Genomic DNA, 25955 nt, shown 5'->3' with positions numbered 1-25955 from the left:
TATGAAGAGAGACTGAAAGAACTGGGCATGTTTAGCCTGGAGAAGAGAAGATGGAGGGGAGACATGATAGCACTCTTCAAATACTTAAAAGGTTGTCACACAGAGGAGGGCCAGGATCTCTTCTCGATCCTCCCAGATTGCAGGACATGGAATAACGGGCTCAAGTTAAAGGAAGCCAGATTCCAGCTGGACATAAGGAAAAACTTTCTGACTGTTAGAGCAGTATGACAATGGAATCAGTTACCTAGGGAGGTTGTGGGCTCTCCCACACTAGAGGCATTCAAGAGGCAGCTGGACAACCATCTGTCAGGGATGCTTTAGGGTGGATTCCTGCGCTGAGCAGGGGGTTGGACTCGATGGCCTTGTAGGCCCCTTCCAACTCTGCTATTCTATGATCTCCCACACTGAGATACGTGTCCTGTCCTATCAGAACAATGTACATCTTTCTCTTTTGTGTGTGGGGAAAGGAAACATAATTTTCTCACCACTTCTGGAGATCATGCAAAACAGCTTTCTTATTTAAAATGGTTGACATTTAAAATGCAACACACAAATATAGCAACCTGACTTTTCTGCCTTTGGTCCGAGCCGACACAGTTTGACGACCTTCATGCCAGAGCACTACCCACAGAAAAAGCTGAACACAAAAGATGCCACAAAACCTGATCAAAATTAATTTTAAAAGTCAGCAGTTGGACTCACATAGAAGCAACATGAAGTGGTATTTCGAGGCAGTGGGAACCTCCAATTCTTTCTCTTTTTGCACTTCTATTGCCATAGCATGAAAGCAGATTAATGATGTACCACAGATTTCCATTGACTTCACATCACCTGAAGCCATATTCCTATTTCTATGTTCTCCAAAAATAAAACATGGAATGAGAGGTGATAATGTTGCCCTATGCATCTTGCCAAGAGTTCCCACTGCTTATAATAATAATTTTCAGGTGGGGCTATTACTAGCTTTGCCTTGCTGGATGAGGACAGCTTCAAAAACTATGTAATCAGTCTTTCTTTGACCTAGGTGGTAATGTGTGTCTAGACCTTCTGTACTCCCCAAGACCACTCAGATAAAACAGCTACTAAAGAGCAAAACACTAATATCATCTCAACAGGAGATTTCTCTCTATAATCTTCCATACCATCTTAACTAACCTTAAGGTACATTTTGTTTGTCCTTTGCAGTATAACAGAAAATCCTGAAAAATCAAGAGCTAGGATCAATCGTTTCTCTTTTTTGTTAGGACTGAAACAATTCCGGTGGGGAGGAAAGAATAAATTTCAGCCTTTTGTGAACCATTGAACATCCCTTCTGCATACCTTAAAAAAACCACCACTACCACCACCACCACAAACAGATCTTTTCTATTATGGTTATTTCTAGAAATGCAATCATTTATTTATAAGAAAATGACAGGGTAATATACTGGAATACATAATTTTTGCAGAGAATTTTCTGTTTGATCATCAACATCTTAAAGTAAGAGCATTTCATCTCAGGCAACACACCACTGATATCTCTGCAGATATTTCAGTACAAAATATATGGCGTTGAAAAATGCTGCTATAGAAAGGCAACCTTCACTTCACTCTTGGGAGAGGCTAAGATTCACATGCCACATGGAGACATTTGGAAACTCCTGGAGACATTTTGATAAACACATCATTTCCCCCTTTTCTTTGCTTGAAATTCCTTTGATCATTTGCCTATGCTGGAACATTCAAATACACCCCCACATTTTGCTTGAGGTGCCTGTCATCAGATCAGATGCTCTAGTCAAATCCCTCCAAAATTCACTTTCAAAGACAAACACAGGGACTCTTATACCTCTTTTTTTAAAACAATCAAATGGTTTCATCTGTTTCATATTTTGTTGTTGTTCCAAAAGTATTCCTCTTGAAGAAGCATAAAACATTTCCAAAAATAGGAGGGGAAAAAAGGAGGGGGGCAGATTCTTAAAGGAGATCGTCTCACCTTGCGGATGCCTCTACTGAGTTCTTCCCCATAGTTGGTCCCCAGGATTTCAAAGAGAACATTAGGATTCTTCCCATTGTCTGCAAATTCCAGCTCTCCTGTCAAGCCATTCACTCCTCCCTGAGTAAATGAAAATCAATGGACATAAAATTCAGACGTAGCTATGCATTAACTTTATGCATTAACTTATGCAAAATATACAAAGCTGAAAACCAAAAAAAATCCTGAGTGGTCTAATGCTGAATAGTGTTGTTCCTACTTTGTGTAAATGTGCAATTATAAACCTCAAAACTAGAGGAAGAGGTGATATTTAAGAAACGAAAAATAGATACAATGATTTAAGCACCGATCATTCCAGGTCCAAAAGTCCAAAGCTGAGCTTGCTAAATGAAAGAGAAACACTTTTGCAAACAAGAAAGCTGAGCATTGTTATTCTGGCTGGGGATTATGGAACTTGTAATTCAACACATCTGGAGGTCTGCGGGTTGGGGAAAGGATGGTATTTCCTTTTTATAAGAGAAAGGGCAGATTTGGTAGAACTAGGAGTAGAGCTGAGATCTGAGTAGATCTTCCCATTCCTATACATACATGGCAGCACACCTGCTCAGGAACAATCTCCTATACTGATACAGAAGGGAGAGTGCATCTTTTGCATCTTTTAAATTTGGGGGAAAGAATTATCAGTAATTATTTTTTTAAAACCTACAGAGATGTAAATCAATAGGGCCAAGCCAAGCAGCAGGGTCAGGACATCTGAATCTTGCCCCCCACATACAAATCCCCCAGAATGCAATCTGTTCTGTATGACAAAGCCAGTTCTTGAAATCTCTACAGACTCTGCCATTTCAGAAAGGTGATGGGGGATTACATGCTTGAATATTCTCCCCCCCCCACAAACACACATGTAGAAAACTAGCACAACACAGATGAGGCTAGGCTAGAATCCTTCTCCCTGTTTTACTAGCTTTCCACATGCACAACTTTGATGTGCAGGAGCATGCTAGGCCCCATCTGCAGTCTCAAGTAGGATGGTTTCCAGAGGATTGTAACACATGTTTTCGAATCTTATCTGCCACATCTTTAAATGTCTTCAGTGCACTATAGGACAGCACCACACAGTACAACATTTGATAAGACATTGAACATAAATGCTAGGTTACGATATTTTGCCTTCCTGAGTTCCTTTTCTTCTAAAACACACACACACACACACACAGAGAGCACCCTCTTATCTTTTTTAAAAGTAGAGGTGCTAAATATAGATAATACATAAACAAAATGGTTTTATTGTGTATTTATTCTTTATCAGTGTCTTCCATATCAAATTTGGTGCATCTACAACCCAAAACACATTTTTTTCCTAACCTGAAGCCTAATCAGCTAGCGGAAAAATCAAGTTTTGCCTTTTCTGCTTCATAAATCATCACTATCCATCACTGACAATAAAGAGTCTGAAATCAGAATTTAGCCGTCAGATCCATAGATGATGCATGAGGCAAGGGGGAAAAGAGCCTTCATGGCTCCCCTTTCCACAGGGCACATAAAACGTGTTTTTTGTCAGTAACCTAAACAAATGTGACTAGGAAGACCTGGGGGGCAGCGAGATGTAATAACACAGCATCATTTTTCTTTAGCTTGTATTGTTGCTATCACCCCTTACTTTAAGAATTTACATAGATTACAAATGGAAATTGATATTTTCTAGCACTACCATTATTTCATATTAGTGCCCTGTTCGCCATATTCTTGAAGTGTCTTTACTGACTAATGGGAAAATTGTCAGAAGCTTTGAGTAATGGAAATAGGAATCCCCCCACCCCTCTGAAAGCAAGAAATATTTTGACAGATTCTGATTTTAAAAAATGACGAAGCTAATCTAATTCGTTATAGTTCCTGACAATTTGTGTGTATGTGTGTGGGGGTGGGTGATTGTGTTTATTTTAGCTCAAATAGTTTTGTAACATACTTTTTGCTGATTTTGCTGGGCTCATGTTGAATTTAAAGGGGATGTAATTTGCACTAGCGCCTTCCACAAGAAGCTGCACTCACAGGGAATAGATTTACCCAATCGGGAACTGCAATAGCTTGTGTTGACAAAAGAACCATTCCACTAATTCCTCCACTAATTCATTGGAGGTGAAAAGCAGACGTGTGGCTGAGCAGATCGTGCAGTTGGCTAGAATACTTGCTTTAAAACAGCAACATGGTTTGGAAACAGTATCTTAATAGGTGGATTATTTATTTTATTATTTATTTATTAAAACATTTGTATCCCACCCTATATGATTACGATCTCAAGGCAGGGTACAGATAAAATCAATTCAACAATCTAAAACAATAAATAATCGTAGAGTCCTTCCTGTGAGTAACGTGTGTGATAAGAGGGCAGGACAAAACTGTATATGGACTGAGGATTTTCATTGGGTTGAGACTTCCCCACAGAGAAGGCCTCTGAAGGTGGTCGTACTGAAACAAGGCTCTTTCCTGAAGATCCTAAAACTACAGGCTCATGTGGGAGAAGGAAGTCTTTTGGTTAGCCTAGTCCCAAACCACACAGGGCTTTATAGGTCATAACCAGCACTTTGAATTGTGCCTGGAAAGAGACTGGAAACCAATAAAGCAGTGTAACAAAGGAGCGTTCTGGACCATCTGAACTTTCTGAGTAGTTTTCAATGGCAGCCCCATGTAAACCGCCCAGAGAGTTCTGGCTATGGGAGCAGTATATAAGTGTAATAAATAAAAATAAATAAATAATAAATGTAAAATAAATAAATAAATAAATGGGACGTAACTAAAGCATGTGTGACCATGACTAGATCAGACATCTCTATGAATGTGTGCAGTTGGTGCACTAGCTTGAGCTTTGAAACCACTCTCCTGGCCACAGCTGAAATTGGGGTATCCAGGTGCAGGACCAAGTCAAGGAATATACCCAAAGTATGAGCCTGAGTCTGTGATTTACCTTTCAACTAGGGGTATGCATTGCCTCAGTCCTGAACCCTAAATCTAAGTCAAAGCAGGCTGATTTGAGCTGCCTCAACCCGCATCCATGTTTGGACTGGACTGGACTGCCTTTGTGCAATGGTGAGCTGCTGCCACCCACCCACCCACCTCCCTGCTTGCCCACAGCACTTACCTGACCACTCCACTTGCCCCAGCAAGCCACCTGTCATTCAGGAGAGCCATGGCAGCTCTGACCTGCCATAGAACTACTACTGCAAAGTATGGCAGCTATAAAAGGCCATTTCCAGAACAGTAGATCTATGGCAGGTCAAAGTCATAATCTTCCCTAGGATGGGCAGCTCACCCATGCGAGCGGAGGGGTCAGGTAAGTCCCATGGCCTAGGGGGGGGGAGGGAGTGGGAGGCGAGGGGAGGGGAGTCCCCTGGACTCCTGGTTGGCCTTGTTTTCCACAACAGATGACCTGCCTTATATTCAGAGTCGAATCTGAAGTGGGTTGGGGCAATTCCAAGGCATCCCAAGCTGAATTGGGGCCAGTTTCTAAGCTTCAAATTGCTCTCTGAGATGAATTGGGGGGGGGCATTCATAAGCAGGAAGTTTCAACTAACCAGGAATGTCTGTCTTGCCTGGATTAAGCTTCAATGTGTCCAGTCCTTAATTGACATCAGACACTGATTTAGAACTAAAAGAGGCTCCTTGCATTTAGATGGAAAGGAAAGATTGAGTTTCATGTCATCAGCATACTGGTGGCACTGAACCCCCAAACTCTGGACAACCTTTCCCAGAGATTTCATCTATATGTTAAATAGCATGAGGGATAAGATGGAACCTTAAGGGACACTGCAGGCCAATGACCGTGACATTGAAATAGCCCCTCCCAGGAGGACCAGAATATAATAGTGTCCCCATGTCACACAGACACCTTAGAAGGATACCATGGTTGATGGTATCAAAAACTGCAGAGAGGTCAAGTAGAAGCTACTGGAACATACTCCCAAGCCCAGATCACAGTGCAAATTGTCCACCAAAGTGATAAAAATAATCTCAGTCCCATAAAGTCTTGAAGCCAGATTGAGAAGGATCTAGATAATCTGCTTCACCCAGAAATCCCTGGAGCTGAAAAGCTACCATACAGTCCAAGAACGGAATATTGGAGCCTGGACAGAAATTATCCAATAGTGTTCACAAGGAATGATTTTTTAAACAAAGGATTTTGGTTTTTTTAACCACTGGCCTCTTTTAAACAAAACAGAACAACACCTTGCCATTAAGAAGAACACAGGAAGTGGCCTTATACTGGGTCAGACCACTGGCCCATCTAGCCCAGTATTGTTAACACTGACTGGCAGCAGCGGATCTCTGGGATTTCAGGCAGGTTCCTTGCCATACCTGGAGAAGCCGGGGATTGAACCTGGGCCCTTCTGTATTCCAAGCATGTGCTCTATCACACTGAGCTATGGCTCCTCCCACAAGGGTTCACCACTACCTTCAGTCACTCAGACAGCCCCCCCCCCAGCTGCTTTTTAAAACTAGGAATGGCAAGGGTTCAACACACACCTCTTCACCTCTTCACATACTTGGATTGTACAAATTGGAAAGTATTCATTATAACCAGAAAAGCAGGGACCAAAGTTACATCCACCACATTGTTTTCAACTATGGCATCCTAGTCTGCATGGATACAGTCAATTTTATATGCAAAGCGGTGTGCAAGTTGGTCACAATGAACTATCTAGTGGTCCACAAGTCATTGTGGAAACAGGACCAAAGGTACAGGAGCCTTCTCAAGATCTGGGATCAGCATTGTTAGGAACAGTTACCTTTGGTACTTCTGCCTGTATGAAGCAGCCCTCGATCAGAGGCATACAAAAACCCCTCGATGAAACCAAGAAATCCAAATTTGGAGACCAAAATCAATTATGCCTTAAATTGCAGAAACTGTATTGTATAACATCCCTGAGAGCTGCATTTACTAAATTATAATCAGCTAATTAGAAGCAATAGTATGGCAACCTGAACACTGTAGTGAGTGACTGAACAGCCTAAGGTGCAGTCCACAGCACGCTGAAGTATGCGGTGGCAAGTTCCCATGTATTTTAATGGTTCTGGATCACAACCCTAGTCCCTAATACTGCTTAACCATGTTGAAAATTGCAGCTTCCCCTCACCAAACAGCTATATTAATATTAAAAAATGGACGACCTCTTTATTTGCAAAGGAAGAGCAGCATTTTGAGTTGCCTGATGGATACTCTGAAAGAGGAAAAACAAAACAAACAAAGAAAGAACGATCACGAAGTTTCACCAGCTGGAATCACACATTATGCATTGCGCTTTACAGGGAGGCAAAAAGGTCACGTCAACACTGTAAACTCTGTATCTGTCAAATGCTGAGGGAGAATTAGCCACAGCACTATTTGCAAGAGCTCGGTTTGAACTTCCAGACGTCCAATTGCTGCTGTTTATGTGGTATAGACTCGGTAGGTTTCCCACAAGCTAAAAAATTGAAGGAGAGGCATTAAAACCCAAAAGCTCAGGGGTAATAGTTTGAAAGCAGAAAAGAGATTAGAAATTGATTATTCTCACTAAGGAACCACAACAAAAGCTGGAGCCAGAATCTAGCCAACAATATGTGCAAATCTGTATTGCTGCCATCTGGATTTCCAGGCACCTGAAACCTCTAAACTTGAGGGCCAATTTTATCTATCAAGCTCAATTTAACTGCAGGTTATTTCAGAAGACAAACCCTTGAAGACAGGCATGGGGGGGGGCAGAGGGGGGACAGGCATGGGGGGGCAGAGGGGGGCAAGGGGGAGGAAGTAGCAGACAAACACTATCTATCTATCTATCTATCTATCTATCTATCTATCTATCTATCTATCTATCTACACACAACCATTTCCAATATTCTGAAAATCTTATCCCTAATATTGTCTACTGAGGAGCGTATTTGGATTAAGAGGTTCTTTATAAAAAAACAATTTATTTCTCATTCTTATTGAATTCTACTTAGACGTCCACAGAAAAGTAATATTATAAGTATATGGCTGTGATGTTACACCTGTGGTAGTAACTGTAGTACAATGAATTAAAAGAAGCCTGAAATCCCACCTCCCTTCAATAGACAGACAGTCTGCCAAACTGACTGGCTGAGCTAAAGAATGGTTAGAACAGCATTGCTCACCCCACAAAAAGCACCTATGCTATTGTTATTTTATTTACAATATTTATATACTGCTCCCCATCCAAAGATTTCATATGGATGGCATAGTATTCATTTATTTTATTTATTACATTTATATCCCACCCTTTTCCCCTGCAAGGAATCCAAGGTGGCGTACATAATCCTCCTCCTCTCCATTTAATCTTCACAACAACAGCCCTGTGAGGTAGTTTGGGCTGAGAGTCTGTGACTGGCCCAAAGTGACCCAATGAGCTTCCATGGCTGAGAGGGGACTAGAACCCAGATCTCACAATTCCCAGTCCAATGCTGTAGCCACTACACCACACTGGCTCATGGATAGATGAGGAAAGTGTCATGTTTGCATTTTAATACAAAACCACCTTATTCACACTTCCAGAACCAATCATGGACCCGGACATAATTTGCAGTCTGAAATCCATATATTTTTGAACTTGTGATGCATTCCGCAAAAAATACAAACAAACAAACAAAATGCATTTGACAATGCACACATTTGAACCCCCCCCCCAAAAAAAATGCCTAGGTTTCTAAGATGCTCACAAACATGCACATGTGTACAGGAAAATGTAAGTTTGTGCATGTGTACATAAAAGGGACATTTGAAAAAAATGCACACATTTTTAAAAATGTGCACAAACATGTGTATGGAACGTGATTCTGTCTGACTTTTCTTTTCTTTTTTTCTCGCACCAAAATGTGAATAAAAGAAGAAGAAAAAGGTCGCATGGAATCAGGTTGGAATGGGATTGGCAGTGGAAAAATCCGGAGACTGAGCTTGACTGCTTTTTCCCATAATTAATGGCATGTCTTTCTTACTCTTCCAAAGCAGCATTATGAATGAAGAAATTCTTTATCCTTCAGAACTGTTAAGGTCACTTGAGTCATGTCTCTCTAGCAACCTCACAATGTTTCTTAAGAAAAGAATAGGGAATTTTCTTTTAAAAGAATAAATGTTTCAGGCCGATGGGGGAGAGAAGGAGAGGCATGTAGCAGTCAAAGTGCACTAGTTTTAGTGGTACTTTTTACTACTATTAACTGCAGAGTGTCTGAGAAAGAAATGTATTGTGACTTGAGAGAAGCCATTCTCAGAAATTTCAAGTCACAGTGTATTAGGAATTCTTTTTCACACATATAGGCGAAGAAGAAGAAGAAGAAGAAGAAGAAGAAGAAGAAGAAGAAGAAGAAGAAGAAGAAGAAGAAGAAGAAGAAGAAGAAGATTTATTTTTGTCACCTAAAATGTACTCTGATTACTTTTATCTAAATCTGGAGAGAAATATTGTTCCGGAAAAGAACATTGTGATGCATAGGGAGGGAGATTTAATGAGGGACATCTTGGGACCAGTTTGCCCCCATCTAGAGAGCACCCTGCATGATCCAACACCTTCTTGCATGTACACATGGCTGCTGAGATTTGCACAATGGTGCACCAAGTGGTTCCAGAAAGTGTACATGGTGGTTCAAGAAGGGAATGTGCAAATCATGGTGGTAAATCATCAGACCTTATGTGGATGACATAGGCACTGGCCGATGTTTTTTAAATGAATGGTGCCTCCATATAAGTGCTCTTTGACTACAAACTCAGCAGCAGCCCCACATATTCCCAAGGTACTTGCATGGGGGCTACTCTCACAGATATTCCAAGACATTCTGCTGTCTGCGGTTCATAGTTCAAGTGGAAGTTCCAAGGGTGCTACAAATGTAATGATAAACTAAAGGGAAACTTCTGAACCATAGGTGTGTGCAAGGGATGTGCCAGGCGTGCCGAGGCACACCCTAATGTCCCAGGCAATAAATGCTGAATTAAGGTGGCCTGTGAGCAGGGATTCAGAATGGGATCTAGCTGCAGCTGGAATTGTCCTCCAGCTGCCCTCTAGCTACTCTGCCATGTGCCAAAGAACTGCTGCCTTCAAGACAGCAGTGTTGCTCCCAGCAGAAGGAGCAAAAAGAGATTGCTGTGCTAGGAAACCCGCTGCCGGAAGCCACACTTCAAAGAGGCCAGGAGGAGGGGCCCTGAAGGCTAATATTGCCTAGTAAGCCCCTCCTCCAGCCAGTGTAACCACAAAGCCATGCCAATGCTGGAGCTTGAGGACCATCTCCTCCTTCCCCCACCCCTCACCTGCAACAGCCATCCCATGGTCAGGCAAGCTGAACGCAGAGTAGGGAATCAGTGTCTACAGTGTTTAATAAAAAAAATTTATTAAAAAAAAAATTATCCAAAATTTTTCAATGGGGAGCGGTATATAAATATTCTAAATAAATAAATAAATAAATAAATAAATATAATGTTGTTTATGGTTGGATATTCAATATACATTTGCCTTTTAAAACAAAAATTCCCTGGGTGCACACCCTAATGAAATGTATCCGGAGATGTGGACTGAGGTGTCATCAATATGCGGATGACACCCAGCTCTACCTTTCCTTTTCATCAAACCCAGGTGAGGCAGTGACTGTTCTGAACCAGTGCCTGGGCACGGTAATGGACTGGATGAGGGCTAACAAACTGAGACTCAATCCAGACAAGACGGAGGTACTGTTAGCGGGTGGTTCATTTGTCCGGCGAGGTGATGTTTGCCCTGTCCTGGACGGGGTTGCACTCTCCCTAAAGGATCGGGTCCGTAGTTTGGGGGTGCTCTTCGATCCAGAACTGTCACTTGAGGCACAGGTGAACTCAGTGGCAAAGAGCACCTTTTATCAGCTTAGGCTGATATACCAACTGCGCCCTTATCTGGACAGTGATAGCCTAGCTACAGTTATCCATGCTCTGATAACCTCTCGTTTGGATTACTGCAATGCGTTATACGTGGGGCTGCCTTTGAAAACGGTCCGGAAGCTTCAGCTGGTACAAAACAGGGCAGCCCGTTTACTAACAGGGACTGGCTGGCGAGATCACATTACGCCAGTCCTTTTACAACTTCATTGGCTGCCAGTCCAGGTCCGGGCCCGATTCAAAGTGCTGGTATTGACATTTAAAGCCCTAAACGGTTTGGGGCCAGGTTATTTGAAGGAACGCCTCCTCCCATATGTACCTACCCGGACCTTAAGATCATCTACAGGGGCCCTTCTCCGTGAGCCCCTGCCAAAGGAAGTGAGGCAGGTGGCTACTAGGAGGAGGGCTTTCTCCGCTGTGGCACCCCGGTTGTGGAATGAGCTCCCCAGAGAGGTCCGCCTGGCGCCTACACTGTACTCCTTTCGTCGCCAGCTGAAGACCTTTTTATTCACTCAGTATTTTAACACTTAATTTTAACTTAAATTTAAATTATACTGTTTTAACTCTGTATTTTAACCTTATATCAATTTTGCTGCGTGGTTTTATCCTGGTTGTGCTTTTTATATTGTATTTTGTATTTGTATTTTTAACTTGTTGGTTGTTTTATGATGATTTTAATTTTTGTGAACCGCCCAGAGAGCTTCGGCTATTGGGCGGTATAAAAATGTAATAAATAAATAAATAAATAAATAATAAATATCGCACTGCACATGCCTATCCAATGCCCTTCAGGGCTGTTGCTAGCAAGGTGGGAGGAAGACTGAGGTAACTTTTTCCATTTCTTTCCCATTTTCCCCTCTAGGTGGGTCTTTGAGCCCATCTAGATGTGGTGTGCTGGTGGGGTCTGGGTGGGGTCTGGAGAAGCTATAGGATTTCTCACATCCAGGCCTCTCCTCTCCCCACCCCAACCAACAGAATACCCTTTTACCTCTTTCTCCAGGGCTGCATTTGTGACCTGAAGCAGCAGCAGACAGAATTCTTTCTGTAGCAGTTGTGAGGTAACAGGGGAGAAGGCAGGAAGAAGGATCAGATCCCAGAGTCCCCCTTCCAAGGACGTAACTGTGGCCATAGCTAGACCTAAGGTTTATCCCTGGATCGTCCAGGGGTCAAACCTGTTCATCTAGGTGACACACAGGGGATCCAGTGCTCAGGCAGGGGCGAACCCTAGATGATCCCAGGATAAACCTTAGGTCTAGCTGTGGCCTGTGTCTCAGAGGGGGGATTTGTAAGAATCCTATGGTGCCTGGGACTCTCTTCTGGGGCAATAGCATTGCTCTATCAATCACTGTCAGGTCATGTTGCTGCACTTCATTTGTAAGCCCCAAACCTGCCAGCGAAGGTAGAAAAGATAGCCCTTACTGCCAAATGCAATTAGGGATGACCATCGCGGGGAAATCTGGTGAGCCCCAAAAGTGCCTGCTCTTCTTTAGTCATGCCCAGCATTAAGCCTCAAACAGATTATCTCCAAGGCAATGGAACCTTGTCAGAAAACGCCCCCCCCCTCCACTGTAGAGCTGTGTGCTTCTTCATGTTGTGAGTAATAACCAGGAATAAGCCAGGGATGAGTGAATGGCAAAGAAAAACTATGGAGCTTTGCTAGATATACATCTTACTTTTGTATCTGTCAAAATCCATATTATGAAGTGGCAGGTTTCTAGATGCATTCCTAAAAGCATATTTAATATGTGAGCAGGGAAACGTAAACACCAGAAGTCCGTGTGTTCGGAAATCTCCATACCTTTTGAATCATTGAGAAGTGACTTGACGACATCCTTAATACACAACAGAGATTCCCCTCCCCCCACATTTCCTCAAGCCCTTTTTGGTGTGGCTTTCACATCACATCTGGCTGGCCATTTCTTTTCGCATTGCAGGGAGAATTGCCTCACAAATTAATCATTACTCTGAGAGTGACTGCTGTGAGGTTAAAGGAGGAGTGTGTTTGTTTGTTTTATTAATTACCCTCTTTTTAGAAGGCAGAAAATAGCAGGAGATGAACTGGCAATGTTAGTGAGGCTGACAGAGCAAAGGATTTCATAAACTCTGGAGCTTTCAAAGTGCAAAATTCTCATGTATGCGAGTGAACTGATGTCACATCTGCAAATATCAAAAATAAGCTATGGAGAGCATTTAAAGTAGGTGATTAGCCATCAGCCAGAGCCTCAATGAATGCCCATTCCTACATTTGGACTACACACGGACTTCTGGTGTTTACGTTTCCCTGCTCACATATTAAATATGCTTTTAGGAATGCATCTAGAAACCTGCCACTTCATAATGGACTACATTTAATACCTGATCATATAGGACACATACCTATTCACTTCAGCGTTTACCTACAACCCTTGGAATCCATATGTACTACCATACATATCATTCACTGGTGCTCCAGTGTCACTACCAAGTCTATATGGGGTGTATTAGCCTGCTATAGGCAATGCATTTTGAATAATTAGAGTCATGTTATAAGCCCAGAAAGGGGGAAACTTTACAGTGGAGCATTCTGGGAGTTCTATGGTCCAGAAATCAAAACCTCACTCAGCAGAATGAGTAGGATCACCCCACTAATTCTTACAAACTACCTCGAGAAATCCAGCTATTGGGTGATATAGAAATTTAATAAAATACATACGTACACATACACAGCATGGTGGCTTATTGCATTTTGAAGTAAGTCATATACAGATGCCATCTGAATAGCCTCCTCCCATAAAAAACCATTAAGTTTAGAGTGTACCAATACTTTATTTTCAAGGTATCTGCTGAATGTAAGTATGGGAAGACAAAATCTAAATGTGCCCCAATGGATGACATGAAACTACAGCCCACTGGCATTCTTAATATTCAAAATGGGCAGTGTTAGGGATGGCACGAGCGTCTGCTTGGGTCCGCAAGGGCAGTGGATGCCCCCATGTCCAGTCCTCATGGACTCAAGCAGATGCACCCTTGAGCCCCAAGAATGCTTGGCCATGGGTCCTCCCTGCCTTCCAGATTGAACTCTTCCCCCTTCCGCCTGCCACTAACACAGCAGGGGGAAATACACAATTTCCCCAGCCTTGAGAAAATTGTGCATTTCCCCACTCCCCAAACCAATGGGGGCCTTAAAGATCTTATTAATGCAAGTTTTAATAGGGCCTTTAAGGCTCCCATTGGTCCCCAAGGGCAGGCTGGGGAAATTGTGTATTTCCCCTTCCAAGCTAATAGTGGCTGCCCTTAGAGTGAAGACAGTAAATACGCAATTTCCGCAGCCTTGTATTAACATACTTTCATTAATAGAACCTTTAAGGGCCCCATTTGTGGCTAGGGAAATTGCACGCACACACCCTCTGTGCCAATGGCAGCCACCACTAGCTGTCAGCATTTGCCAGCTACAAGCAGAGATTTATAGCTGCTGTTATCCAGTGTGGAGGCTGAGCCAGAGAAACTGCAGCTGGATTCCTGAATTAGCTGCAATGCCAGTGGAATGGAGTGATATCATCCTGGAGTCACCGAGCAGGGCTTCTGGATACAGGCACAGGTGTGTGTGTGTGTGTGTGACGGTTCCAGGGTTCTTGGCTCAGCAGGGAATCCAGATGTACAGAGAGTTGGATGGCCCAAACACAGAGGTGTGCATGCTGTTTCCCGTATCTTCCATGTGCCGCTATGAGTCTTTTAACTCCTGGCAATTAGCCCCGTAGCTTCTGAGCTCTGGAGTGCCAACACTGATCTCTCACTCTCATGAGCCTGTGCTCAGCTGCGGTTGGAGGAGCCTCATGAACCCCTTCATCATTGTCTGACTCCGTTAAAGGGGCTTCAGCCAGGTCTTGCCTGCCCTCTGAGTTTAAGGGCTCCTGTTCAACTTGGCAGCTACTCCCTTCCCCAGGATCTGTTGGACCTTGTTCTTCCCCTTCATGTGATAATGATGACGATGATGACATTGAGGGGGGAAATGTGCACTTTCCACATGCACACTTTCTGGAGGGGTGTTTCCCCCCTGCACTGATGGGGGCCATAAAGTCCCCATTAATGTAAGGATACCTTTTTGTTAATGTGCCTTTAAGGCCCCCATCCTGCACACTTCCCCCTTCTACACTAATGGTGGCCACTCTTAGTGTGGAGGAGGAAAATGTGTGATTTCCCCAGCCTTGGGGAAATTACATGTTTCTCCCCACCACCACACCTGGTCAATGGGAGCTTCCAGAAAGTGTGCATTTTCCCTGGTGCATTAATGGTGGCCACCATTAACACATTAACGCATCTGCTGAGTACTTGTGGTCGGAAGGGCCTCACAGGGCCCAGTTCACGGGGGAAGGCTGCAGTGGTGGCTAGCGCACCCACCACAAGCAGTGCAACTTTTCCCTTTCCATTCATCCCTTTCTTTAATTAACTCCCCCTTCATTGTGGAGGGCTTATTTTCTCAGACTCCCCTCAACAACATACATCTGTCACCACCTTCCCCCTTGAGAAATGACACTAGTCTCATGAAGATACTTAAAATTCCTCAGATCTCCATATTCACTTTGAGTGATCCTGCTCCCAATGACCTTTTGCAATTCTCTAATCGATCTTGGTTTCCGGGGGAGGGGTGGTGGTGGAAAAATCAGATCTTTTGTCTGAAAAGTCCACCAAATATGCCCTGAATCTAAAATATTCAGTTTAGATTTTGGTATTCCTCTGTTCAAAAATAAAACAACAAAATAAAAAATGGCCACAAAGAAAATTAAGTCATAAGGAAAAGGCTAGGCTAGAACTCAAGATTTCTGTGTTGAAGGACTGTTTTGGAGAGAGGAGCATTCAGACAAGTGAACCTCCCTATTTAGTTAAAAGTGGCAGAGCCCAGACATAGATTTACCACTTTATTGAGAACTGAAGGGCTAAGTGACACTTAACTAACTTGATTCCACGTCCTTTGACAGGATGATTACCAGGACTGGTGTACATCCAAAGAAAATCTTTAGGCCACAATCTATACCACAAAGAATAGTTGATTCTACAAGCTCTGTTTTCAACTGGTGTATGTAGGCAGTGTATATGTTGCTGGGGAACATGGGTGGAAGGGTGCTGTTGTTGCATTTTGCATTTCTGTAAACTTGTCAAATTCATTCATTCTTCATATAAGAATAGACACAGGTGTTTTCAACCTGTGTCTTTTTCCAATGCAACAAACCTGGTTGGACAGTGTACTAATCAGGTGTGTTCTACTATCAGAGGCACTTTGTCCTGCTTCTTGGTCCCTGGTCGAGAGTTGGTTGGCCACTGTGTGAACAGAATGCTGGGCTAGATGGACTGTTGGTCTGATCTAGCAGGGCTCTTCTTACGTTCTCATGAGTAAGCCATAGCAAAAAGATAAACTAGAATCTGGGATCAAGAAGCAAGCCAGAAGATAAGACAGCAGGACAGAGGAACATGCCAGAGATCAGGAAGACTTACTTGCTCATGCAAGACTAAACTAGAACTAGAATATCCCAGTCCTCCTGTCAAGGAGGATCAAATCACTAACCTATACAGACGGAGTCATTTCAACTTCAGGACCTGAAGATACTTCACCATAGTTCAATTGTTCACTACATTGGGCAGCTGTACACAGCTCCAGTAACCCCTGATAACAGTGCCATTCTGGAGCATTGTGTAGGGTGACCATATGAAAAGGAGGACAGGGCTCCTGTATCTTTAACAGTTGTATTGAAAAAGGAATTTCAGCAGGTGCCATTTGTATATATGGGGAACCTGGTGAAATTTCTTCTTCATCACAACAGTTAGAGTTGCAGGTGCCCTGCCCTCTTTTAAATCTGGTCACTCTAGTATAGCTCCTGCAGCTTTAACTGCTGTGATGAAGAGGGAATTTCACTAGGTTCTCCATATATACAAATGACACCTGCTGAAATTCCCTTTTCTATGCAACTGTAAAGATACAGGCTCCCTGTCCTCCTTTTCATATGGTCACCCTAGCATTGTGGAACTATTAAATGGTAGCCACCATTTTAATTTAGGGCCTGCCATTTTAATTTCAGCATCTGCTGAAATACCCTTTTCTACACAACAGTTAAAGATACAGCAGCACTGTCCTGCTTTCCATATGGTCACCCTAGACACGGAAGCATCTGACATCTGAAACTGGACCAGCTGGTAACATGAGAGCGTAATCAGTTATATAACATAAAGATTATGGGGAATGTACTGCCCTAAGAGCTTTGATTAGCTCCCTCTTCTCTTGTGTTCTATCAGCAGATGAAGACTTTTCTTTTGCAACAAGCTTTGATTCACTTCTTGGGTAAGTTATTATAGGTTTACTTAGCTCTCTGTTTGCTTTTAGTTTGGTCTCGTGCTTACTATTTTATTACTTATTGGATTTCTTTTTTTAAAAGGTGCTTGTATTGACATTATATTGTGAGCAGCTTTGTAAAGGTTTGGAGGCAGGGAGGGAGGGAGCAAGAGCTGTTGAAGTGGAAGAACATTAACCTGTTGTTTCGTAGGTCTTTTCTAGCAGGAGTTTCAAGACAGAAAGTGCTGTGCGAAATAAGCCTTTATATACCAGTTGCTGGGGAACATGGGAAGGATGGTTCTGTTGCTCTGTGTCCTGCTTGTGGGTCGCTGGTTGGCAGCTGGTTGGCCACTGTGTGAACAGAGGGCTGGATTAGATGGACCCATGGTCTGATCCAGCATAGCTATTCTTATGTTCTTATGTGCTTTACTCTTGCCTTTTTTCAGTCTCTGTATGTGGTCTGGGCTGGTTGAAGTGTCAAATGTAAGTGGCCAAGGTGTTGAGGTCAAACGGGGGATTATTGAGTTTTATTAATGTTCAACACACACACAACCCTAATCTAGCATGGGTCTTCTTATGTTTTTAAATATCAGCAGTGTCTTTCCCATTAAGAGCCATTCATCAGTAGAGTTGATTTACCATTGATTTACCATGTTTTGACATGTGCATGGTAAAAAACACACACCCTGTCATGTGGACAGATGCTTCAGATGAGTTACACACTAATATAATTGTAACCTTAACACATTAAATTTCCATGTGATGAATTACTATTTGACATCTTCTGATTGGGATTGTTAAAGAGTGATAAAAGGATGGTTATCGGCCCACCATTCCAGTGCAGTCTTATTGGTGAAGGTGGGATCCATGATTGAGATTACAGATAGCTTAACATGGAAGGAATGACACATGGTTATCTTGCATGACTAGCATCAGAGTAACTTGATCTTGGCGAGTCCTACCACTCAACTTCCAATTACAAAAAGAAGATGAGAACGCTTGTGCTTCAAATCTCTGCAGGCCTAACAACTCCACAACCATATGGTAGATGTGGACAACCAGCTGCTTCTGCTATTCATGTGGTAATAAACTCCCCTCAGGCAAATATTTCTCCTGTTGAGTGCTACAGAGTACAGGCCTTGAAAAAGCTGTTGCAAGGAGTGCCAGCATTGGGTATTTATGGGTTATTACTGTGCAGTCAGTGTAAAGGCTTTGTGAAAAAAAAAGGTTTTGTGAATCCACAAAATAATCATAAATTGGGTGGGGGAGGACTTTGAATGACTTTTGGTTCACACACCATGTATATATAAACAGACATCCTTGACCTTCAACAAAACCCAAGATCAGATGGTGATGTGTCACAAAATCCAGGAAAGAGCCACAAATGGCATGAGGCTTTCTTTCCTTTTTGTTTTCTGTTTTTAAATCAATGGTTTAGGGAAGAAAAAAACACAGAATGAAGCCACTAAAAGCACTTTAAAAGGGCTGCATCAAAAGCTCTGAATGAAGCTTTCTACTTCTTTACAAGTGTTCTCAGAGATGGGGAAGGGAGAGGCAATTTACAGAAATGAGAAACAGAGAAAGGTCTCCGGAAGGCAAAGCATTAGAAGAAGGGCAGGGTCAGAAGTACCTTCTTGATTGTATCCAACATGGATCTTCCTCCTTGCCACGGTTTCGAGTTCTTCCTAATGCACGTCAGGCTAGCCATGCTGTGCCACTTTCGGTCCTCCAGCTTCTTGTGGAAAGCATTTGCAAGCAAAAGCACAGTATCGTAGATGTAGAGGTTGGTAATCTGTCAAAGAGATTAAAAATTGATTGTAAGCAGCTAGCACACACATGCTGGCAGAATTCATAAGTGGCTTGTCTCAGCTGTCACCACTCAGGCTTTCATTAACTTAAATGCAACATTGCTAAACAAAAACAAAGAAGGGGAAAAAAGAAACAAAAAGCTTGCTTCACACTTTGGGAACTAACTGGGTCTAGGAATTTTCTGTGACTTCTAGTTAATTCAGTTTGTGTTTCGTGAGCAAAGGCACTGGAAATCTTCTATTTCCTAATCTGGGGGTTGTCACAGCACATGTGGACGGATGTCCTGCACCTGGGTGGCTTTGTGGTAAATAAGATCTATTGTCCTTACATTGGTGGAACAACGGATGTATACTGTGTGCATTCTAAGGAAAGATACTATCAAGGTTCCTTGCATGTCCTCAACCCCTTGAAAAATTCTTCAAAGATCTCTTGCCTCCTTAAGAATCCCAAGTTCTCATTTAAAACCTTCCCCTTCCCAATAACATGGGATTTAGGCTGTAGATGTGGGGTGAGTGACACTCCTGAAACTTGCAACTTAACACAACAGTTTAGTAGTAAATTAAAACAACTATATTACAAATGAAAGTATCTAGTCAATTGAGCAGTGTGATACAAAGCACTAAAAGAAAGTAAAAGTTGCAAAAACACAATTTCTTTTACTCTAACCTGTACCTAGACTTCTTTAGCCTGCTCCTGTTCCTTCCTCATGCTCTGGACTTCTCCTGCTCTTTTTCCTGGCTGGCTTTCACACTCTTTTATACCCTCTTCCCCCAAAACAGAAAATATTGTTCCAGTCTTAAAGAAATGAAACTTAACTGGAGAAATGAACTTGACTGAAGTATGACTTTTAAGCTGCCAATGCCTTTCTGGGCAAAATATAAAGTGCTGATTCTTACCTTTAAAGCCCTACATGGTCTAGGTCCAAGGTACCTTAGGGAGCGCCTCCTCCCCTATGTTCTAGCCCACCACAAGATCCTCAGAGGGTCCTCTACTGCAACTGCCAAATGTGAGATTGGCAGTCACATGCCAGAGGACCTTCTCCTTTGCCTCCTCTCAGCTGGGGAATGAAGTGCCAGATGAAATAAGTATGCTGACTTCTTTGAATGTCTTTAAGCAGGCATTAAAGATTGTATTATTCCAAAGACCTTCCCTTTTTAGAATCTTATTGAGGATCATTATATATTGTTTTTATGCCATCTGGTGTTATTGATTGTTTTATCTTTTTAAATTGTTTTTAACATTTTTATTCTACCAATGTTATTTTATTTATTATTTTTATCCTGTTTAAATTGTTTTAACTTTGTATGCCACCTAGGGTATTTTGTAGATAGGTGAGGTATAAATTGAAATAATAATAATAATAATAATAATAATAATAATAATAATAATAACAACAACAACAACTACAACCAGAGAAATGAAATTACTCCTCTTAGGGATACCCCCTACCAACAGAAAACCCACAAGCCTCTAAGCCTGACTTTATTACCTTGCCTCTGTAGACCTCAAGCCTTCACAGTTCTGTTCCTACCTACCACTATTATTATTATTATTATTATTATTATTATTATTATTATTATTTATTTATTTATTTATTTATATAGCACCATCAATGTACATGGTGCTGTACAGAGTTAAACAGTAAATAGCAAGACCCTGCCGCATAGGCTTACATTCTAATAAAATCATAATAAAACAATAAGGAGGGAAAGAGAATGCAAGCAGGCACAGGGGCACTGGGTAGGGTAAAACTAACAGTATAAAGTCAGAACAAAATCAAGTTGTAAAAGCTTTAGGAAAAAGAAAAGTTTTTAGCTGAGCTTTAAAAGCTGAGATTGAACTTGTAGTTCTCAAATGTTCTGGAAGAGCGTTCCAGGCGTAAGGGGCAGCAGAAGAAAATGGATGAAGCCGAGCAAGGGAAGTAGAGACCCTTGGGCAGGCGAGAAACATGGCATCAGAGGAGCGAAGAGCACGAGCGGGGCAATAGTGTGAGATGAGAGAGGAGAGATAGGAAGGAGCTAGACAGTGAAAAGCTTTGTAGGTCAACAGGAGAAGTTTATATTGGATTCTGAAGTGAATTGGAAGCCAATGAAGAGATTTCAGAAGTGGAGTAACATGGTCAGAGCGGCGAGCCAAGAAGATGATCAAAGAGTTTGAATGGAAAGGTTCTACACCTCTCCATTTTGGCTTGTCTTGTTTTCAGTCATGTTCCTGGCCGATATTAAAAATGTGCCTTTCCTTAATTTTAAGAGTAGTAGGCAGCTTCTAGAACACAGCATCCTGTCCATATCCACCTTGGCTTGCATAGATGCTGGAGTGTTGGCAGTTATTTTGACACAGAATTCACATCACACATTTTGACCAACAGATATTGTCCTTTCCCCCCCAGACAAATGTAACACATTTTTTTTATTTCTAGGTGGTGAAGGTCATCACTCTTTCATATCTTCTTTTGAATCTTCACCATTGTACATTTTGGGGTTCAATTCACATCCTTCACCTTCAGGGGAAAAATATATACATGTCCTATTTTCAGGTATTTACTTTTAGAATTCAGGGCCAAATGGTTAGATAAATGGTATGGAAGTGGCCTGAAATCTTATATCTGTTTAATTGCCAGTCAATCAGAATTTATGCAAGAATAGATTTGTCATATCAAATATGTTCATAAATTTTACAAGTACCTCTGTCACAGTGTGGCATTTTGTGAACAGTATTTATGGTGAAAAGGTAAGTTTTAAGGCAAGGATGGGCAGCTACATTTGGTCCAGGGAGGGATTTTTGCCCCCAGAGCCCTACTGAAAACTGCCCCCCTTTTGGATGCCAAAAAGTATATGAAATGAAATTTTAAAATGGCACCATAATGCTATGGAGGGCCAAAAGGGCAAAATTAGCATGTTTGAACACCAAATTTGATCCTTTTGGTGCTCCATAGTGCTACAGGCACCAATATTTTGGTCTTTTTTGACCAGGTCAGGCCAGTTCACAGATTTTCTAGGTTTTTAAAATTTGCGCACATAGAAATGTCCACAAAATTGCACCTGCAATCTGCATAATTTTCACAAATTACACTCACATTTGCACAAAATACACAAACTGTGGCCACAATTCGCACAGATTTTGATTTACACAAATTAAAACAAACAAACAAGCAAACCAGAAAAGGCTCCTGGATTTTGGGGGAAAGCCCATGGCTCAGATCACAAATGCAAGCCAAGTGGGGGCGTGGGAACCGTGGACCTCCTGCAAGTCCCCAAAGGGCTGGATTTTCCAGCAACGGAAATCCCTAGTCTAATTTCAAATGCTCTCTGCAAGTGATCAGTATATCAAGAGTGAGGTGTCCCTTCTACAGCAGGCTGCTGGGTAGGGAGTAAAAGAGAGCAAGAGAAGAGTGTGGCAGAAAGTGAGAGAGGGCCGCCCCCACCACTGTCTTCATACCCACCCACAACCTGTGTGCAGCTGCTGACAGATTACTCCTGAGAGGATGTGTCTGTCATGTCTAACCCTACTGCCCCTGTTTGGGGAGAAGATGTTTCAGATAATCAATCCAAATTAGATTCAGAACTAGAGGAAGTGGTGCCAGACACCAGCCAGCCTGTACCAGTGGGGGAGGAAGCTCTCACAGGCGATTCACCAGCTGGGAGTCAGCCCTCTCCAGAGCTTATCTCCTCAAGGCCAAATCCTACACACTCAGTGGGAAGTGAGCTTTCTTCCAGAGGAGAGCACCCCAACAAGCTAGCTGATGCTAGGGTGCACCGTAAGCTAAAATGCACAGAGCAGAAAGAAGGCGTGAGAAAATCAGTCCGACTAGGATGGCACCAGAACCTGCCTCCACACCAGGCTCTCTGAAGTTATGAGCATTTGAGAAGGGGCTTCCTGTTCTCCTTGGTCGGACAATTGTCTCCCATAGTTTGCATAGTTTTGCCTAGGGGGAAGTTTCCAAGAGATTAGACTCTCTTCAGGTAGAAGAGACATTTGTTGCTTAATAAAAGCTTTGTGGATTACCTAGCAGGCCTCGTGATTTGCCTCCCATCGAAAGCAGGAGCTTTCTGAGAAACACGACAGCGTCCCTCAACAGAAAAACAAACAAAAAACAACCTCCACCCCTGCTTGATGGGATAAGCAATAGCATGTCTCTCAAAATGCCAATTGTCGATCCTTACCCTCGTTTTTAATTAACTGGAACTTTGTAAAGCAAATCTTTAAAAATGGATTAATTGACAGACCCATTGGTTAAAACAATGCAGCTCATAATTCATTTAAGAGCTTAGATTTTATCTCTTTGGAAAAAACACACGCCTCATTTCTAACACATCCTTATTTCACCTGTGATTGGCAAGGTAATAAATATGGACATATAGCCTGAGCAACTGGAATACCTGCATTAGTTAAGTGTTGGTTTTGGCCTAAGACTTCAGAAGATTTCAGTTACCTAGGGAGGTTGTGGGCTCTCCCACACTAGAGGCATTCAAGAGGCAGCTGGACAACCATCTGTCAGGGATGCTTTAGGGTGGATTCCTGCATTGAGCAGGGGGTTGGACTTGATGGCCTTGTAAGCCCCTTCCAACTCTGCTATTCTATGATTCTATGATTCTAAGATTTAAACATAAATCCCTAAACACAGGACTTGAAAAACATTTCAGACTTTTAGCAACCCTTCCTAACAAAAACACAACACAGAAGGGCCACCAAGCAAGCAAAGACAATAAGGTCTGAACTTGGCATGTTATAATTCCAACTTCTGTTGCCACTATTTCCCAACAAATTGATGTAAAAAACACACACCTATCTTTAACTTTGTTTTAGAGGAATACTGAGACATCATCACAGTTCATATTGATGTATACACTAGTTAATTTAGGAGCACTTTTGCAGTGCATCTATCAACTGTTAATAGGACTCTAGAGAACAGTGATCAGCAGCCGTTAAACAGATATTTTAAGCCTTTACCAATAGTGCAGATGAGTACTTATAGCATTTTCAGTCACCAATAATTCAAGGATAAGTTAATTTCTGCATCTCCGAATTCACTTTCAGTGAACTCTGAAGTCTGCTTCATTAATCATGGTAACCCCAGAACACGTTATATGGTGGCTATTGAAACACTGCTTCATATATTTATTGCTCTCATGCCTAATCAAAACAGGTTTCTTAATGCCCTATATAATTCAATTGAAGACAATTGATTTAATGTACGTTTCTCAGAAGCTGCAGTGTTCTGTCAAGGGTGGGGGATGGAGGGAAATGATGGAATGACTACTCATGACCTTGCTAGGAACCAAAACGATAAAGTCTTAAGATTTTTATTTATTTGTTGTAACCTTATCTGGAAGAAAATGGCACACAGGACTGCACAAAATGGAAGGAGCTGCTAACTTTTTTTCTTCAGAAATACTGGTTATTGTCTTTTGCAGCAGAGATGCAGGGGGCTGTCTATATTCAGTGAAAGCCCTACGGTGGTTGTGGATCTGCATCCCCGTCAGTTAGACGATGCTGGTGTAGGTTCACAGCCACCGCTAGGCTTCCCCGCGATGCAGCGTTTAGAAAAAGTTGGACATTTATCCTGACTTTTTCAAAGGGAGCAATGTCAACATGGTGCTCTCGCCATGTAATGTTGCTCCACAGCCAATCCAGGGTCAACCTGGGGACAGAGCTTGGTAGAAAGTGGCCAGCGACTGGTCACTTTCCACCAGAAAGAGGGCAGGGGCAGCTCCAGGATCTGGATGCCCATCCATAAACCCTGTGCTTCCTCTTTGGCATTGGGATTACCCAACACCATCCCAGGAGATGGAAAGTGTGGGGTTGAAGAGGGAGGCGGCGCCATGAAGACAGCCCCCAAGCCTGTGGCATACTGGAGAAGGGTTATAACTCAGTAGGGAACACATTAGATTCAGTCCTTGGCATCTCCAGGCAGGGTTGAGAAAGACTTCCATCTAAAAGCCTGGAGAGATGCTGCTAGTCAGTATGGACAATACAAAGCCAGATAGACCAAGTGTCTGACTCAATACAAGGCAGATTCTTATGTTTCTATATTTACCAAGCCCAGACTATCTACCAGCCAGTTCTTCTGGCCCAGCAAGAATGAAGGAACTTCTTTTCCCATTTTAGTCCACACAGGAGATACATCTACCATCCCAGAAACTAACATCTGGTCACACCAGATTTTATTGCCCAGCAGTGGCCAAGACCTAGTGAATACACAACAGGAAAGAGCGAGGGGCAGTTCACCTAAACCACCTGGTTTGTTCTTAAGGCTGAATGGCCAGAATAAAATGGTTTTGTTTAAATGTTTAGGTCATACCTCTAGTCTAATGGTAGAACAGTGAACATCTACATAAAACAGTTGGCAGAAGTCATCCAGAGATTTGGACTGAAGTGTCACCAGTATACTTTTGGCATTAGGCTCTATCTCTCTTTTTCATCAGGTGCACGTGAAGCAATAGAAATCCTGAATCAGAGCTTGGACATGGCATTGGACTGGATGAGGGTGAACAAACTGAGGCTCAGTTTAGAAAAAATGGAGGTACTGTGATTCATCCACCTGGGTGAATGGTATTCAGCCTGTTTTCATAGGGTTTCCATTCGCTAAAGCAGCCTTTGCCAACCTGGTGCTCTCCAGATGTTTTGGACTTCAGCTTCCATCAACTCAGGCCAGAATAGCCAATGGTCAGGCATCCTGAGAGGGAGACAGGTTGGGCAAGACCCTAAAGGATCATGTTTGCAATTTGGGGATGTCTTTTAGATCTGTGTAACTGTGACTGGGGAAGGCAATGGCAAACCACCCCACTACAAAGTCTGCCAAGAAAATGTCAGCGAAAGCAGGCGCCCCTCTAGGAGTCAGCAATGACTCAAGTGCTTTGCACGAGAGGTTCCTTTCCTTTTCCTTTAGATCCAACACTTGTTAGAGGCTCCAGTAGTCTCTGTGGCTAGAAGACATGTCAGATGTGACCATACCTGGATGGAGATTGCTTGTCTACAGTTATCCATGCTCTGGT

At 42.5% G+C, this 25955-nt stretch overlaps 1 protein-coding gene across 1 annotated transcript in view; it reads right to left on the bottom strand.

The window, feature by feature from the left end:
• GRID2 (glutamate ionotropic receptor delta type subunit 2) overlaps positions 1–25955 on the bottom strand; it is a 1050481-nt gene that overhangs the window by 329842 nt on the left and 694684 nt on the right. The window contains exons 7-8 of the mRNA XM_063135400.1: positions 18782–18943; positions 1976–2095 (exon numbers count right to left, since the gene is read on the bottom strand). Coding sequence (XP_062991470.1) covers positions 1976–2095; positions 18782–18943 — 282 coding nt within the window. The remainder of the gene's footprint in view (positions 1–1975; positions 2096–18781; positions 18944–25955) is intronic.

The sequence above is a fragment of the Elgaria multicarinata genome, chromosome 10, assembly GCF_023053635.1.
Source record: "Elgaria multicarinata webbii isolate HBS135686 ecotype San Diego chromosome 10, rElgMul1.1.pri, whole genome shotgun sequence".
NCBI classification, from domain to species: domain Eukaryota; kingdom Metazoa; phylum Chordata; class Lepidosauria; order Squamata; family Anguidae; genus Elgaria; species Elgaria multicarinata.
This window is presented reverse-complemented; position numbering and strand designations above follow the sequence as displayed.